The sequence below is a fragment of the Vulpes lagopus genome, chromosome 13 (genome assembly GCF_018345385.1).
Source record: "Vulpes lagopus strain Blue_001 chromosome 13, ASM1834538v1, whole genome shotgun sequence".
NCBI lineage: Eukaryota > Metazoa > Chordata > Mammalia > Carnivora > Canidae > Vulpes > Vulpes lagopus.
The window spans coordinates 31,999,451-32,019,142 of record NC_054836.1 but is presented as its reverse complement, the minus strand read 5'-3'; the positions used below and the strand labels follow the sequence as shown (position 1 = coordinate 32,019,142).

General features: G+C 34.9%; 1 protein-coding gene across 3 annotated transcripts in view; it reads left to right on the top strand.

The window, feature by feature from the left end:
• SNX13 (sorting nexin 13) overlaps nt 1-19,692 on the top strand; it is a 123,282-nt gene that overhangs the window by 24,544 nt on the left and 79,046 nt on the right. For 2 of the 3 annotated variants that reach the window (XM_041727492.1, XM_041727491.1), the window contains exon 2: nt 17,891-18,003. In XM_041727492.1, the coding sequence (XP_041583426.1) occupies nt 17,891-18,003 (113 nt within the window). Of the gene's footprint in view, nt 1-4,409; nt 4,586-17,890; nt 18,004-19,692 lie in introns of those variants that run through there. The other variant, XM_041727493.1, reaches the window with a different exon arrangement.

The window sequence follows — 19,692 nt, the reverse complement described above, 5'->3', positions numbered from 1 at the left end:
ACTGTTGTTTATTTGTTTGTTTGGTAAGATCATAGTGGCTTGAAAAAGAAAATGAAACGAAGATCAGTTTCATTTTTTTTTTTTTTAAAGGTATGAGCTCTTAACTTGATTTGTCTTTTGCAATAGATTTTCAACCATATTTATCTGTCTCTTTTTCTCCAATGGTTTCTTGATTTATTGAATTTAATTTTGGTTTGTTCTTTTCCTTCAAACTGTGTTGAAATTGTTCTCCTTTATTTCTTTTCCCTTACAACATTTATGTTCTTAGAACCTATGAGAATGATTTTAGAAGCCTAAGTAAATGTCAACTTATTATCATTTATTTGTCAAAATAATGTAAAAGTAGTCAAAAAGAAGAAATAACACATATAGTTGGGTACTTTCAAGGAGTATTTATAGATTTTATTTTTATTTTTATTTTTTTTAATTTTTATTTATTTATGATAGTCACAGAGAGAAAGAGAGGCAGAGACATAGGCAGAGGGAGAAGCAGGCTCCATGCACCGGGAGCCTGATGTGGGATTCGATCCTGGGTCTCCAGGATTGCGCCCTGGGCCAAAGGCAGGCGCCAAACCGCTGCGCCACCCAGGGATCCCATTTATAGATTTTAATGGATTGAAGTGCAGATCAGATTTTTGTCTCCCACTTGTGTTTTGGGGATTAATTGTCAGGGCTTGGCAATTTGTTTTTGTATCTCAAAAATTTTGAGGCCGTCCTATCACTTTAATATCTTTATTAGAACAATGCCTTGAATTCTACTCAATAGATGAATTTTTTAGAGCATTTTAAGTACATGCTTAAGATAGGTTAGTCATCAAATCTCAAGTTTTTGAGGTAAGGCTGATTTTGATTTAGTTGGACTAAATAATGACCCTCTGTCATTATTGAAGTCTGCCTTTTTTTTTTCAATATCTTATTTTTTTGTTTGGTTTTAATCATAAAAAGGCCCTTACTAAATTATCTATTTGCCAAGAAAGAAAGAAAAGTTAAGCTAATGTCAACTCTAGAATACCTAATTGAGTTTTCCTGTTAACAGAGAAAACGGCTTACTCCAATTAAGAGTATAAGCCTATACTTATAGTCCTTGAGGAAAGAATTTGAAGGTCATTATTTATTTTTTTTACGTTAGTTTTAGAAGCTAGAGATTTAACAGGTATATAGAATGCATATATTTAGCTTTATGAAAAGTACTAGGTATATTAGACTTTTTAAAAAAAATGTGCAAAGCACAGAGGGATTCTGGAATTACCTTAGATGACAAGAATTTTATTATAAGGGTACTTGGTGAACTCAGTAAAACAAGAGCTTTGTTAGATAGCCATGCTTGACAATAGAACAGAAATGGCTAGCCTTTCCTAGTTAGATACCTGGTGACCTTGTGACCTTCTTTAGCATCAGACTTTTGTTAATCCTGTGCTAGTGCTTTGCTTACTGTTTTACCACTGCTTTTATCCCCCTTAGCACCAACTGACAGTCTCAAGAGAAGATCTTATTGGTTAGATGAGAGTCACTATTTTCTCTAGGCCACTTAAGTTATTTGATAGAGGTTTTCTGTCAGGCCATGTCACAGAACAGCTATCAAAATCCACCTTTATAGCTGTCTGTGGTCCATGGTGGGGGTGATTTATGTGACTCAGAGCATTGTGCTCTTTCCTAAGGAAACCCTCAGAAGATCGTCTAAAGTATAGTAGGCAGGCAGGCATTTTTGAGAAAAGTCCAAGAAGGGAGGCAGTGTATCAGGTGAGTGCCTTGCTTATCTTGAAAGGAAGTTTTACACTTTGATAGTTACATTTGCTTTAGGTCGCTGCTTTATGGGTTTCTGGGATCTTAGGAGAAAGCCATTTTATTACTCCTGAGCTTGTATCTTTCACATCGTTAGAAAAATTCACAAGGGACTTCCAAAGGGTTGCTTTAAGAGTATATATATCTTTGAATTTGTTGTATATGTACACATGTACACACCCCTCATGCTGTCATTGCAAGTTAGTTTTTAAAGGATTTAATTAAGTATAGGAGGTCTATAATCCAATTCTGTCTTTTCAAAGTAAGTAAACAAAAGTTGAGAGACATTTTGATTGCCAAGATTTGCATGATGTTAGAGCAGAGCTATGATTAGAAACCAGAATTCCTACTTCTGTGTTAAAGTGTGTAGTGCCTATTTAGTGATTTAGAAAAACAAAAACAGCTTCCGTTTTTCTGGCATTTATCTAATCTTGTTTAGGACTTTCCAGTTGGGAATCTTGATTGTAAGGAACAACAGTATATCTCCATTACCTCACATAAAAAGGAGAATTCAGGGGAGTGAAATGGAATGCAGCTGGTCCTGTGGGAAGTAAAAAGCTAGTCTCAACTTTCTCTGTTTCTCTCCCCTTCTTCCCTTCTCTCTCTTATAACTTGTTCCCCCCCCCCCCTCCTCCCCACTTCTGTTTCTCTCTCCCTTCCTCCCTTTTTTCTTTCTCTTACAGGTAACCACAAAGTCTCTCATCTCAGCTTTTCAGAATGTATTTGCTTCATTTTCAGTTTTTCTCTCAAAAGGCTTCCTTATGTGTTGGCCTATATGCCCCTTAAAGTGGCCACCCAGCATGTACATATTCTTTTTTTTAGGTTCATTGCCCACCATTGGCTGGCTACAATTTGTACCTTTTCAGGTTACTGAGAGCCTAGCTTAGATCACTGATGGAACCAGGTCTCACAACGTATACATTGTCTGCTAAACAATAAGTTGACTTCCTTTGGGTTAGGTGTACACATACCTGGTCTAGACCAGGGTGAGGTTAGGGGAGGGAAAAGTAGATAGGATAGTATGATTCTTGGAGCTGTGGATGAGAGGATGGGATAGGCAGATGAAATCTGCCTTTTATGTATATAACAATTACTGTTTTTATATTTCAAACAAAGACTGGTTTGTTTTATAAACTCCTAAGTAGATCTTGTATTTGGATGGCAAAGAATGAACAGCTCTTAACATGGAATATCATATTCTATACATTAGTGCATTGCTAAGTTCATTAATTGTAAACAAATCTCTGAAGTGATAACTCTCAAGTTATCACTTCTAGATACATGCTTCTAGGGAATATTTTTTTAGCCCTCCCCCCCCTTTTTTGGTCAGATTGTTTATTATATTACAGAAGGAGTCTCCTTCTGAATTCATTCATGTATTCATGCACATCACAGACTCTTTGAGTTGTATTATATTCCAGGAATTTTGCTACCTATGGGGAGATGAAGTTGAACATGGTATGTTCCTTGCCCTAAAAGAAACTTTACATTTTGGGAACAGCTGTCCCTCTTGCAGTTAATTAGAGGTCTAGCTGTCTTTTGTACCTTTGAGCCCTTCATCTACTGCTCATTGAGTCATATCTACCTCACTTGTACTCTTTTCACTAGATCTTTCCCTGAAGCCTGATATACTACAAATCTCTTACTACTCTTTCCTAAACTTACTGCATTGTGATTCTATGTTGCCACTCTGGTGATGCTGCTCTCAGTAAATCATCAGTTACCCTCTAGTTGTCAAGTCCGCTGGACATTTAGTAGTTTTTATATTATTGAATTATTCTCCAACTTTTGGATACTACTGATTACTTCATTCTTAGGGACATACAGCTCTTTTAGGTTCTGGGACTCTACCCATTCCTGGTTCTTTTTATACCTTCTCAATCATCTTCATGGGCTTTGTTTTTCTTTCTCTGCCCCTTAAAATATTGCTGTTACTAGTATTTTATTCTTGACCTGCTGATCTCTTCCTGGTCTGCTTCATTGGCAATAACTTCAAATTCTCTATCTCTAGCCAGAGTATTCTCTTGAAAATAAGTTGTATTACCATATCCAGTTGCTTGCTGGCTACTCTCACCCTTGAAATCTTGTATATTACCCGCAACACGCCCCTTAGTGAACTTGACTCCATCCACAAAACAAAACCGTAAACACAGTGTCCCCCAACTCTGTTCTCCCATATGTTGTTTGGGATGACTAGCTGTTTAGTCAGTTATTACTCAAGCTTAAAAAGCAATGGTGATGGCTCTCTTTTTTGTTTTCCCACTTTTGATGACATAGTTGTCGATCAGTATTTTGCATCTTTAAAACAGCTGTGACGTTATGATGATATGCTATATCTTAGACTTAAAATCGGATAAACCTTAAACCAAATGTTGGTACTGTGGCAATACTGAGGAGTTCCTGGCTCATTTTCGTGGGAGTTGTTGCCTTGCAGGGATATAATTCCACTGATTCCAAACTTTTCATTTTTTAAGAAAAGCCAGAAATCCTGATTTGTCTGTGGTATGTTAAATGTTTATTCAGAATTAAAAAAAAATACTATGTTGGCGAAATAAAATCCACTAGTTTTTGATCCTTTTCTTAAAACTTAAATTCTTCATAACAGAGATCAACCAGCATCACAAACTGAGATATTTGAGACGTGTTTTGTTCTATCGCATACAAGGGTAAGAGAGGAAACTTGACTGAAAGCCACAGAAGACTACGGTGGCAAAGGAGACAGGCTCCATCCCTTGGTTTGGAAGATTGAATAAAAATTGATTGGGTCATGAAGTCAAATAGGCTGAGACTTATCTCATCTGCAGTAAGTATCCTGATAGTGTATTCTTGTTATCTTCAGCTCCTTAGTAGCTGAGGTCTTGATCCTGGATACCATGATCAGTTAGGGAAGATATTTTTCTGTTATTTTATCCTGTGTATTTAAGCACAACATTAAAACATCCTCTCCTCTCTCTGGCCCTTTGTTTCTGTCTTTCTCTCTTACCCTCCGTCACTCTACTTTGTTGTTTTGTCCCAAGAATGCAACCCATATAAATAATGTTTCGTCAGTTTCAAGTTCAGAACACCTGATTTACTAAATTATCTCAGGGTGTGATTTGTTAGGGCTTGCTGTATTATCCTGATTTATTTATTTTTGTTGAGTCAACTTTTATAGGAAGTGTCCTATTCATTCCATGGGAAAATCAGGGAGACTTATGCGAACTGACCTTTGGCTTTTCTGTTTGTTCTTTGTGGGAGTGAGGAGTAATGATTCTTAGAAGTGCAAGTTTCATAGTTTTCATTGTGTGTTTTAGCAACAGCTTTTCCTTGTAAATAAATTGCATTTCTATAAAAATTAGATCTTACAGTTAAAAGTTATATTTAAAAAAGATGCCACAAGAGGTTAGAATGTGTTGATTAATTCTTGATTTCATTGGCTTTTGAGCATATCAGATTAGATTATGAGAGATTTTTATACACTAGGTGCCCCTGATTAAAGGAAGTGTGATTTTCTTTAGGTGGAGAGAGGAGTTGAAGTGGAATTAATTGAAGTATGTGCTAATGTATTATATCACCTAAAATCTTGATCATCTAATAATTTTCCATAATTATGTGATAAGTATATCTTACGTTTGTAGTTTCTCTTAGGTTTTCTGTATCAGACTCATTTCTCTCTAGTTCCCTGGAGTAAGATGAGAGATTATGAAATCTATGAAATGAATTACGACCTGAGCCTAAGGCAGATGCTAAACCACTGAGCCACCCAGACACCCTATGAAATGAGTCTTAACATTTAATTTTAATATCATGTAAAAATAGTTTTGTGGGTTTTTTTTACATTTTATTAAGCGGAGAATGAATTTTGGGCTGTTTGACTTTCAGCATTTCTTCTTTTGGGCATTGATATGGTTGACTGTTTATATAGTTTATCATAATAAACTATTATGATACATGACTGGTGCCAACTTGTTATCATTTTCTCCCTTTGTAAAATCTTTTTGTGGAACACTTGGGTGGCTCCGCGGTTGAGTGCGTCTGCCTTCAGCTCAGGGTGTGATCCTGGGGTACCAGGATCAAGTCCCACAGTGGGCTCCCTGCGTGGAATTTGCTTCTCCCTCTGTCTATGTCTCTGCCTCTCTCTTTCTGTCTCTCATGAATAAATAAATAAAATCCTTAAAAAAAAATCTTTTTGTGCTTGTCATTACTTGTATGTAGTTTTTAAAAGACTTTTTGGGTAGCAGATTTCAATTTACAACAAAATTTAGAGGAAAGTACTAAGATTCCCCATACCCCCCCATATATGCATAGTTTCCCTTATATATCACTCATATGAATAGTGGTATTTTTCTTGTTGAGGCTGAACTTATATTGACATATGATAATCAACCAAAGTCCATAGTTTACCTTGGAGTCCACCCTTGTTGGTGTTATGTATTTCGTGAGTTTGAGCAGAAGTATAATATCCTATATCCATCATAATACCACACAGGGTATTTTCAGTCCCATGAAAATTCTCTGTACTCTAACCTATTCATCTCCCCATCTTGTCCCCTCCCACCCTCCACCAACCACTGATCTTTTTATTGTCTCCATAGTTTTGCTTTTTCCAGAATGTTATTATATAGTTGGACTCATATCGTGTGTAACCTTTTTACATTAGCTTCTTTTACTTTGTAATATGCATTTAAGGTTCTCCGTGTCTTTTCATGGCTAGGTAGCTCATTTCTTTTTAGTGCTGAATCATATTCCGTTGTCAGGATATACCACAGTTTATTTATCCACTCACCTACTTTAGGACCATCTTGGTTGTTTCTAAGTTTTGGAATTTATGAATAAAGCTGCTGTAACCATTTATTTTCAGGTTTTTGTGTGGACATGTTTTCAGTCCCTTTGGGTAAATACCAAGGAATGTGATTGGTGGATCATACCATAAAAGTATAGTTAGTTTTGTAAAAAGTTGCAAAATTGTCTTTCAGAATGCCACTTTACATTTCCACCAGCAATGTATGAGAAGTCCTGTTGTTCTGAGTCCTTGTCAGTGTTCTGGATTTTGCCATTTTGATAGATGTGTAGTGGTATCTCATTTTGGATTTAACTTACATCTTCCTGGTGATATATGTGGAATATCTTCTTATATGCTTACTTGCGATCAATGTATCTTCTTCGGGGAGGTGTCTATTATAGTCTTTGGCCCATTTTTAAATTAGGGTTGTTATTTTGTGTTTTAAGAGTTCAAAAGAGTTTAACTCCTTTTCACATGTGTCTTGTGCACATATTTTCTCCTAATCGTAGCTGATCTTTTACTTATCATGGTAATGTCTTTCATCAAGTGGAAGTTTTTAATTTTAATGAAATGTAGCTTATCAATTACTTCTTAAATGGATGGTCTTTGGTGTTATAGGTAAAAAGGCATCACCATAGTCAAGATCATTTAAGTTTTCTCCTATGTTATCTTATGAAGTATTACAGTTTTGTCTTTTACTTTCATATCAGGTCTGTGATCTATTTTGAGTTAATTTTTATGACAGTTCTAAGATCTGTCTTAGATTCACTTTGTGTGTGTGTGTGTGTGTGTGTGTGTGTATGTTTGTTTTTTTCCAGCATTATTTGTTGAAAAGAATGTCTTTGATTACATGTAGTTTTTTGGAAATTCTTAAATGGTGCATTTATCCCTAACAGCTTACTTTGTTACCGTTTATAAATGGAATCTTTAAATAAATTTAGACATAAAAATATACATAGCCTTGAACATTGGGCTTAAGTTCAGTAAACAAATGATATTCTCTGTTCTACTTGTTGTCAGAGTACTTTACTTTCTCTGTGGCACACTCTTGAATAGCCTTAGCATTGTGAATCTTTGTTCACTTGGAGTTTTTATTTTTGGAAATTACCAGAACTTTAGTAATGTTTGTAATCAGTTTTGGATGGTACCACTATTTTTTTTTAAAGATTTATTTATTTATTCATGAGAGACACAGACTGAGAGAGAGAGAGAGAGAGGCAGAGACACAGGCAGAGGGAGAAGCAGGCTCCTCACAGGGAGCCCGATGTGGGGCTCGATCCTGGATCCCAGGATCATGACCAGAGCTGAAGGCAGGCGCCCAACCGCTGAGCCACCCAGGCATCCCTGGATGGTACCATTTTGAAGGAAAAAAGTGGGTAACTGTAAAGAGAAGAGATTATCTTGAGTGCAAAATTGCCTGTAGAAGACTCAAAGGAGTTTGAATACTTTTTAAGCTCTGGAGGCTTTATCTTTTTTTTCTATTCCTAAACATTTTGTTAATCTTTTTACTGTGACACCACATTTTTATGTTATCATTACATGTGTATTTTATGTGTTTAATTGCTGAGCATATTGAGGCCAGAAACTGATTCATCTTTGTATAATTTATAACAAATACATTGCTACTTAATTGTTACAGGATCATATGAAACCCCTCCAAATAATTATTTTGAAGAACAGTAATTCTTATATAAAATGTACACATAGCCACACATAAAGTAGCATATTAAGACTCATGACTTAGTTTATTTATTGAGAGAGAGAGAGAGAGAGAGAAAGAAAGAGAATACCAAGCAAGCTTCATGCCCAGTGTGGAGCCCAGTGCAGGGCTTGATCTCACATCCTTGAGATCATGACCTTAGCTGAAATCAAGAGTCAGACGCTTAACTGAACCACCTAGGCACACCTTCATTTCATAATTAAAAGAATCTTTTTCTTACTTGAATAACCAAGTGTATATTGCTTTATTATGAACTAATAATAGAAAATTTTTATTTATTTATTTATTTATTTATTTATTTATTTATTTATGATAGTCACACACACACAGAGAGAGAGAGAGAGAGAGAGAAAGAGAGAGGCAGAGACATAGGCAGAGGGAGAAGCAGGCCCCATGCACAGGGAGCCCAACATGGGATTCGATCCCGGGTCTCCAGGATCGCGCCCTGGGCCAAAGGCAGGTGCCAAACCGCTGCGCCACCCAGGGATCCCTAATAGAAAATTTTTAATCCCAGGTTAATTCCTGGGGTGCAAACACAGAGCATGTTTCTTGCAGGGGTTCTGTAAGAAATGCAAGTTTTTGCTATGTAAGTAAATTTTGTGATTGTATGTGTTTAAACAATTTTTTAGATAAAGCATTTCAAACATAAAAAGTAGAAAGATTAATATAATGAATTCCCTGTCATCATGCCCAGCTTAGACATTTATCAGCTCATGGCCAGTTGTATTTCATCTACACCATTTTTTTTTTTTTTTTTACTTTTCCCTCAGTCTCTACTTACAGAATTATTTTTGAAGTTATTCTAGATATATGATTTAATCTGTAAATAATTCAAAATGATTCTGTAAAACAAAGATTCTCTTTGTTAAAACATAACCATAATATCATTTCATTAGCTAAAAAACAAGCAGTAACTTTATATCATTAAATATACAGAAAATATTAAGAATGACCAATTTCTCTTTTCTCTCCTCATCCTCCTTTTTCTTTTCCTTTCCCACTGTATTTCTGTTAAAATCAAGTAGAATAAGCTCTACATATTATAGTTGTAACCCACAGATTATTCCAAACTCTTCCTCTCCTTCCCTTGCCCTCCTTCTCTTACTCTTTTTTTCGCCTGGCCCTTTATTTGTTGAAGGAACTGAGTGTTTTTTGCCCTTTAGTGTTTCTCATAGTACGAATTTTGCTTAGTTCATCTGTGTGGCTTATTGTAACAGTTTCTTGGTCTTCTGCATTTCCTAAAATCATATTCAGGTTTGATACCCCTTTCCCCCCAACGGGACTCTTTCATAGATGGCAGTGTGCATTTTTCTCCCAAGAGGTGTATGATATCTGGTTTGTCTTCCTTCCCTTTCTCCCATTCTCCTACCCTCCCTCCCTCCTCTGCTAGATCTTTAATATATTAAGGATTGCAATTGATGCTATTTTGATTCTATCATTTATTTTGTTATTATATGGACTGTTTCCTTAAAGAGAAGCTAGATTTTCACAAACTTTCTGATTACCTTGATAAATGCTTAATTCTCTGCCATTTTTCAAACACAGTTGCATCCTTTAAAAGGTGATAAAAAGAAAGTCTTCCTGATTTCATGAATTCAGATATTTGAAGTGCTCCAGTACAATGTAGTTATTATTTTTAGTGATTCTATCTTTAGCCAGTTGAACCCTTTTCATGTTGTCTCCTGAGTCCTTTTGACATGTCCTTAGAAGTCTTTAGTAGCTTTCTGGTATGTCAAGGTGCTGCAGGCCCATTTTAAACTCATTTTCTTCCCCAGGCTTGGAATCAGCCATTGCTCTAGTAGCCCTGGTTTGTTTTAGTGGAACTGTCAAAACTATTTTTTACTGAAGCAATATTAGATTTTTGTTGTGGTTGTTCTTAGAGTACATACCACTAATGAGCCACAGTTAAATACTATATTGTAAAATCACCTAAAATAGTTTCTCTGTGTGGTTATTCCACATTGTTAGTATATGATTAGATTTGTTTTACTTTGCTTTTGATTTTTAGAGATTGCTTTTTAAATTCTTTTTATATGTAAAATATTTATACCATCACAAGATCAGATCTACACAAGATACCTAGTTCTTATCTCTGTCTCCTCTGCCCCCATTTTCTTTATTCCTCATATATCAGTTAAAGTTTCTGTATATCTTTACATTAAAAAAAATAAGCTAATGTGTGTATATTTATAACTCTATCCCTTTCTTAGCTGAATGATAGCTATATATACTTTACTAGTGTGTAATTGAATTTTAAAAAATAATCAGGGTAAATATACTGATAAAAAAATTACAAATTGTGCAAAATACAGAGGATTGTTTTTTTCTGTTCTGATATCTTGGTGGATTTTAGTAGCACATAATTAGAGATTTAACTGTCTTTTTGTTTGGTAGCTTTAAAGTTTTTGCTTTAATCAGTTATTTTTAAGGGAATACTTCTTGTGTATTATATATATACATACATATACACGTGTCATGTATATACACATATCAGTCTCATTCATAAAGATAGACTTTCATCTGCCAATTGGAAACATGAGGAAAATAATTTTCTTTTTGTTTTGATGGAGATTGAAGGTTTATTATTTAAAGATATCTTTACTTTTATTTATTGAGTTATCTCCAAAACAATATGTATAGCTAGAAATATGCTGTCTCTGAAAAGCTCTTTTGGTTAATTTACTTTAGCCTTGTGTATCTACTAGACTTTTTATTAGAAATTCAGGAAACCTTAGTAAAGCACTTTTTCAATTTGAGGCTTTGAGTATTTATTGGAAGTCTATCAAGACTGTTCTTTGCAATACTGCCTCATCTACATTTTAGATACTTTTATGATTTTTCCTGTATAAGAGAAAGTGTTCAGTAAATAGAATTTTTTGCTTTTTTTTTTTCAATACTGTAGTTACTTCAAGACCCCAGTTTAGTGATTCCCAGTGTATGGGCTGTGGAAATGAGAAGGAGGTCTGTCTGCAGCCTAGCTTATTTTTTATCCTGAATAAATAAATACATATTATGAATGTTCACTATTGTTTTCAAACTGTGTATAGGTATTTTGTAATTGATAGAATTTAGTTTAAAAAGCACTAATTTGGGGATCCCTCGGTGGCTCAAAGGTTAAGCGCCTGCCTTTGGCCCAGGGTGTGATCCTGGAGTCCTGGGATTGAGTCCACTGTCGGGCTCCCGGCATGGAGCCTGCTTCTCCCTCTGCCTATGTCTCTGCCCCCCACCCCGTCTATCATGAATGAATAAATAAAATCTTTTTTAAAAAAAAACACTATTGTAGCTTATATTTGTAATTGGATGCCAGGAGTCCTAATTGTGTTTAATTGTATGATAGTCTACGATCTTTTATTTATTTTTACTTATTTTATTTTTTTAAAGATTTTATTTATTTATTCAAAGAGACAGAGAGGCATAGACATAGGCAGAGTGGAGAAGCAGGCTCCATGCCGGGAGCCTGAGGTGGGATTTGATTGGGATTCTGGGGTCACGCCCTGAGCCCAAGGCAGATAGATGCTCAACCGCTGAGCCACCCAGGCGTCCCTACGACCTTTTGTAACTGCTGCTCTAAAAGCAAGTGAAAGGTTTGTTCAGGTGGTCATCTATATATTTGCACATAATTCATTCTTGGAAATGTATAACAGTTGAACAATACACTTCTGTTGTAAGGGAGAGGATTCTAATATCAAAGAAGTAAAAATACACCCCCTAGTTGGGAGAGGTAGGAGAAATTATCCAGGTATCTAGTGGCTGTTAACTTTTGCCAGGTGGGCAGTTAGCCATCTTGGGGACCAGGATCATTGATTGGGTTGTCTGCCCTTTCTGCAGACCCTCTGTCTTTTCTGGCTCAACAGCTAAATTGAAAACACCCTATCACAATAGTGTTTGATTATCTTTTCAGGAATATGCTAGGTATCTTAAATAGGAGTGAGTAGAAGAGGATTTTTATTTCCTTATCCTTGGGGTTTTGAAAAGAGGGGTTTGGGACCAGTTGCCTCAGTAAATGTACTGATAATATTTGTGTGGCTGCTGTTCTGTGGCTTTCTCCCTGTAAAGGAAGTAATGATGTCAGTTGCTGTCAGCATATGTTGAGGCAGCCAAAAGGATGCATTTTTGTGTATCAGTCTCATGGAAGAACAAGGAAGGTCCAGTTTTTTTCTTTTTTGGAGATGGGAATTGGGTGTGGGTTGTACTGGAAGGAATGTATAGCTCTGCCTAAAGCCAGAAGGTGGGGGATGGAGGAGCACTTCAATTTAGGTTTCCTTTTCCTTTTCTTTTTTACTTTTCCTAGACTTTTTCTTTTTCCTGCCATTTCCCCTTTCCCCTGTCTTCCCTTTTTCTCCTCTGCCTTCTTTTTCTGTTCCCTCCATTTCATTTCTCTAGTTAGTAGATTAAATAGTTCCATTTTGGGATCCCTGGGTGGCGCAGCGGTTTGGCGCCTGCCTTTGGCCCAGGGCGCGATCCTGGAGACCCGGGATCGAATCCCACGTCAGGCTCCCGGTGCATGGAGCCTGCTTCTCCCTCTGCCTGTGTCTCTGCCTCTCTCTCTATCTCTCTGTGACTATCATAAATAAATAAAAAAATTAAAAAAAAATTAAAAAAAATAGTTCCATTTTTAGTGAGCAGCTTCTTTGTATCAGGCTTTGGTTAAAATTATTAAATAATTACATAATGTTGAATGAGACAGGTTCTATGTCAGGAGTACATGCTCTTGAAATTACTTGGAGAAGAACTTCCAACTTATTGTAAATGGAATAAGCGGTGGAAGGAAAACAATTTATAGTTGCAATAAGGCTAGAATTGCTGGGTACTTTTGTTGTTAAACTCATGATTTCAATGACCCAAGTTGGCGCTGAAATATTACCAGTTTTAAGATTCTCAGCCCTGTCTGGCTATCCTGTGCCACATGTTGTGTTCACATACAGCAGGTTATTATAATTCTGAGTATGGTTGACCATTCTAATGAGACTCCAGAGTCCAACATTCATTTTCTGGGAGCTCTGACAGTCTTTTTCTTTTTTTTTTTTTTTTATGTGATTTGAAATAGCTGTTTCTACTCAGCTCCATTCTCCACCTGCAGCTGGGAGACTCTTAAGTCTAGCTTTGCATCGAAATAGCTGTGTCATTATGAAGAAAGTTACTTAACCATTCTGCTACAGCTAGACTTGACTTGAGAGCCTGCTCATTGTGCTAATGGGAATTCTGGATCAAAGAGAGTGACTTTGTAGAAGTTACACAGAATGTTAATGGCAGACTGGAACCTATAATTTCTAACTTTTTTAGTACTGTATTATGCTATCTTCCCTATCCTAAAAGTATGTGGTGAGGATCATGTAAGATAAATGTCAGTAGGCTTGATAGGCATAAAATATTACAGGGTAAATTATTTCCACTTGCTTTCTATCGTCAGGAGGCAGATACGATCCTCTGCATTGTCTTTTCTTGGTTCTTAAGCATCCTGACAGCAGGGATCATTTTTTATGTCTGTGTGTCCCTCTGGTAAAGGCCAAATTATACATATAGGTGTCAGGACACACTAATAAATTGACACCCTTTAAAACTAAAATTCTTTCCATTATTTATATAGGGTATACATAGTTAACTTGACCATCTAGTAATAAAAATTATACACTTCATATTCAGACTAGGGATTTATTACATTCATTACAAGTCATTTTCTGACTGATTTCTTTGGAGACATTAAACTGAATAACATTTGGATAACATTTGGACATTAAACTGAATAACATTTGGATAAATAACATTTGGATAAAGAAAGCACTCATTTATGATTTTAGTATTTTTTTCTTATTGTGATTTAACTTCCGGCAGTTGTTAGTGACAAATTATAAGGTTTAATAAGGAGTTGGGATTTGCCTAGGATCAAATCTCACTCTTACTTATTAGTTTGCATGACCTTAGGCAGTTTTTTAAAAGCTTCTCGCCTTTCTCTGTTGCTAGACTAAGACAGTGATTAAGGTAAAAATGAACACTAGATACTGGACTCATTTACTCCCCACAACAGATACATGACATAGGTGAGGAAATTAAGGCATGAGTGATTACCCAACTAATAAATAGTGAAGTTGGCATTTGCACTCAGTCTAACTCCAGGGTCCATACTCTTTGGTCCCTGTGCTGTACTGACTTCCTGATTACTTTGTAAGTTGTTCTGAGAAATAACTGAGAGTATGTAGAATGTTTGGTACAGTTGTGGTTCTCAAAGCTTTTTAGGTTTTGGAGTTGTGAATAAGGTTTTGTGGACTTAGAGATTAATTTAAGCGGAATTATTAATATATAGTTGTCTTTAGTTCTAAACAGTTCTGATAGCTTGTTGGAAGTGAATCACAGACATAATAGATCAGCATCTGCATTTTAAGAGCCTACATTTAAGATCCTTGGAGTTTAAGAAGTACTAGAATAGATGATCCTGAAGATTTCTTTCAATGCCCAGTTGTTGGGTTAGGGATTCTAGAGAATCATATAGCAAGGGTATTTTAGTGTTGATTATTGTATTTAGAGAAGAAAAATGATAATAAAGTATTATTTTGATGTAAATAACTGTAATAGAGATATATTTCTATTTTTTGGCTTCAATGTTAGGTCCACTCTTGAGGTAATTAATACCTGCTTGAATTTGTAGAGAGTTTCTGATATGGTCCACAGTGATCCTAAATTTTATCATCTTGTATCATCTTAGGAAATAATTAGAACTCAATTTCTGTATGGTATAAGATGAATTGTTTTTCTTAATCAAATAATATAAAATATTAGCCAGTTACATATATATATATATATATATATATATATATGAATGCTGAGAATAATACAAAACTTTCTAGCGTTGTACAATTCACTATTCTGGTGTTTCAATGAACAGTTTTAAATTTAAAGTTAACTATTTTAAGAGATTAACTACAAAGCAAATAATCACCTGACTTGATTGATTGAAAATGTGCAATTTATTAGTCTATGGAATATAAAAATTTCAAAGAAAGGATCGACTTTTGTAGATTGTTTTTTTAAATACAATAACATCTGTTTTCACTTTTAAATCATTAGTATCTGGCATATTATAGTGGGTATTGACAAGTATTTATTGAATGAATAAGAATTTGTGTTTTGATCATTTTGCTGCCATTTTCAAACGAGAGGAGGTAAGATTCTGAAAACTCCGTTTGAGATATTTGAGCAATTCCCCATGTTAATTAACTGCTGCATTTAATAATTTCCCCCATATTAACTAATTTTGATTCTTTGAAAATTTTTTTTAATTGTGAGAGGGTATGATTCAAACAGAAGAAGAAATATTACATTTATTATGCTCTTTTCCTTTATCTACAGAGGTAGCTGCTTGGTTTCATTTTTAAAACCTCTTAATATATCCAAACGTAAGTTGTTTAGTTTTGAAATACTGGCTAGCAAGCAATAGATCTAACTTTGTAAAGAAAGAATAATATTGTAAATATATAGTTGTCTTTAGTTCTAAACAATTCTGCTAGCTTGTTGGAAATGAAAGAATGCAGACATAATGGATCAGCATCTCCATTAGGTCAGATCTTATTCAAGTAAGTAGTTTGAATAAAATATCTGGGTCATAATCTGGTTTCTGCTTTCCTGAGAGATTATGAGAGAGGACTCTGCAGGGAAGTCACTGGATAACGTTTTGGGTGAATCTTGAGAAATAGCATCTGGTTTCCTTCCATAGTTGGGCATTTGGCGGTACTGTAGTGTGGATCCAGGTACTGGGTGTTCAGCCGAAGGGTTGTCAGAGGGACTGGACTGCTCTGTCCTTTATTCTAAATCCCCTTGGCTTACTTTTTTAGCTCTGGTGTAAAGTCAGAGATCACTTCTGTAGATGAAGTAGTATCCCCAGCTGATTCAGGGAGGAGATCTTGAGGGCAGAGCAGAAACTTCATTAGCAGGGCATTCTGCTCTCTGGTTAAAAAGTGGTCAGGGTAGGGATGCCTGGGTGGTTCAGCAATTGAGCACCTGCCCCTGGCTCATGGCGTGATCCGCAGTCTCCAGATCGAGTCCTGCATCGGGCTCCCTGCCTGGAGCCTGCTTCTCCCTCTGCCTATGTCTCTGCCTTTCTCTCTCTGTGTCTTTCATGAATAAATAAATAAAATCTTAAAAAAAAAATGGCCAGGGTGAGGAAAAAGGAAAATAAAATTACAAATGAATAGGAATTGCACCAGCCTTATGTAAAAGAAGAAATTTTTAAAAACTTCCACAGAGTGAGATAAAAGAGAATATGAATAAGTAGAGAAATATTACTCTGGGTAGGAGGATTCATTATTATAAATTCTCCTTAAATAAATCCTTTGTAAGATTTCTGTTTATAGGTTATCTTGTTGAGATCTTCTTATATAGTCACATAAATATAACTTACATAGCAAACATATGTAGTTACTTTATTTTTCTCCATGCACTTATCCTCATCTAATACAACTATAAATTTATTTATCATGTGTTTTTTTTTCCCCCTTCTGGATTGTAAACTTAACGTAAGTGTATAAATTTACTAGAGTATGCTTGTCTTTCTCTCCTTACTAGAATGCAGCCTTATGAGGATGTTGTATTCCTTGTGGTTTCCCTTAGCACCTCGAGCTTACGACACATAGAAAGCAGTCAATGACTGGTGAATGAGTGAATAAATAAAACTGTCTTTTCTCTTATAATCCATAGAACTTATTGTCTATTTCATAGCTGTTTGGTCATTAATTTTGTTCAGTTTAGCATCTTATAATGCTTTCTATTATTTTCTTTTGGTTCAGTGTCTAATTGTTTCATTCCTGTAAGACATTCTTCTCTGTGCTCCTTGATGGCAGGAAGGGGACAAATACTTCCTTTGTATACCTCACAGTACAAGGCAAATGGATGTAGGAATTTGTTGAATTGAATACGTTCATTTATTCATAATTACTTAAATTACTAAAATCCAGTTTGCCTTCAACAAAAGGAGTATTTTAAATATACAATACAGTATAATTCTAAACAAAATGTTTTTTTTTTAATTTTGTTTTGTTTTTAAGGGCTGAAAATTTTTGGAGATGTTTTTGAGCTCATGGTATATTTTGGTAATTGAAATTGGAAGCTGCAGTTTTACAAATTTCTGTGTACCATTTGAGTAAAAGAAACAATTTCCAATGAGATGTGGATTTCTTACCTTGAAATTTTAATTTTTAAAATAGTCTTATGCTGTAGTTATATTGGAACTTAGTTTTAAAATGGAATATTCTAAACAGGTACAACTTTATAGTCTACTTAACTTTTTATATAAATGATTTTCTAAGTACTTTTTCTTTGGTATTTCTCATTTCAGCATATCATTCAACAACTTGTATAATAATTGCCTGATATGCATTTACATTGCCATTAGATTTAAAAAGAATCATTTCTGATGTACTTAAATCCCTTTCTCCATATAGATTTTGTATATTGTTTCTTGGAGATAAATCTCCAAAAATGTAGTTAACATTTTCAAAAGTAAATATATAACAATTCCTGAAACAGCCACTGTATGTGTTTAAAAGGAGAAATGTAAAACTATGTAAAAGTTTTGTTGATTCTTTTTTAATTCATTTATTTATTAAAAATAATTTTTTTTCTTTGCTTTATTTCAGACCAGTTTATCCATATGGGGATGGGGAAGCCTTGGCATTGTCCTTTCTCTAATAACCTTTGGACCCTTTGTAATATTTTATTTGGCCTTTTATATCCTCTGCTTTGTGGGTGGGTAAGTATTCTCAATGATAATCTTATAGTTCAGATGTCATATTTTTGTTAGAAATTGAAACAAATGACCATGAGACCTCAATAAAAGAAAAACGAGCATGAGAAATGGTAGTATGATTTATTTGTGAATGCTATTTTTGCAATTATTTTTTACCAAAGTTAAATAAAGTAAAATTGATACCCAATAAAATAAAAGTGATGGCGATTGTTAGGTGTACCAGAAATATGGGTAGTCATCTTCAAAAAATTTTCCATTTTTGATGAGACAGACTTTTTTGGTATGATTTGTAAAGTTTTAAAGATTTTTTTATTCCTTTTGGTGTTACTACGTTTTGAAGTTGAAGATTTTTTACCTATTATAAGATTAATAAAATAAGTTAAATTGACATGATTCATCACATTTCACATAGTATAGAAGATACTGTTTCATTAATTAGACTTCATACAATAATGTCACTTACTTCCTTAGTGAGTGCTCTCATTTTGTTACAGAAAATTCAAGTACCTAATTTTGACATTTTCTCTTCATTTGTTTATTTGATTATGCTTTACTTTGAGTTGATAAACTTTTACAAGAGAAGTTTCAGTTGTGATTTAGTATAGTTTCCTATGCAGAGCATTTGGTATCAGATGTGAATTACACCTAAGAAAAGTATAGAAAAGAGAGGTAGATGCTTGTTACTTAGATGCTCAAACCAAGGTAGCTTAATTGAACTGAGTATTTTATTGTTACTATATATATTTTTATATGCTTCTGTGTGTGTATGTATATGTATGTGTAAGATACATTTATGTAATTGTTTGTGAAATGAATACCTTTGAGTTCTTTTTAAAACCTTTTTTGAGACCCCCCCCCCCAGTATTTGAAGGAATCATTTGAACTTACAGGTTTAGAGAACTTTGCTGAATTGAATAGCATATATAAACTGTGGCCTGAAAGACTGCATAAGACTCTCAGGGAATGGCTTCTGAATATTCTTACCACCTCCTACCTCTTTCATGACAGAGTTTGAAAGTTACGTGTGGTCATTTTAGAGGAAGTGCACCCACTGTGGAACAAGTGAGAAATCAACTACATTTATTTTAGATTTAATATTTTCATTATAATTTCTTAGAAATAGTACTGAACACTGAAACAATAAAGAAATAAGCCACAGGAATCAGATAAATGGAATTTTGAATATTATTATTGACTAAAAAGATGATTGAAGACTATAGATCTGCAGCCCCATGGGCTTCCTGAATTACACTCTTTTGTCACAAATTAAGATTGGAGCAGAATGGTTGCATAGCTGTATGGTTGCTCCTCTCTCTGAGGGGGTCATGACTGCTTTTACTGATTGGAAAGGAGATGTTTCTCTGAAAAGGAGAGGTTTCTTCTCTTTCATAAATTGAATAAACCCTTGGCAAAAGTGAAGGAGGATTTCAGACGATTTCCCAATATTTCAGAACGGGAGAAAATTGAGCTTTATTTGTCAGGAGAAACCCTAGGAACTCTTGGACGTTAGGGGGATGGAGAGTCATTTCTCAAACACTAAAGTGCTCCATATAAAGTTTTGGAAGAGGGGAAAGGTGATGAGTCCATGCATTTCAAAGTCATGATAACCTTTCTTGTTCCCTTTTTGAGTGTAGATTTATCAGGGAGTAATCAAAATTGTTTTTAGATACTTCTAAAGTTCAGTAAACATTT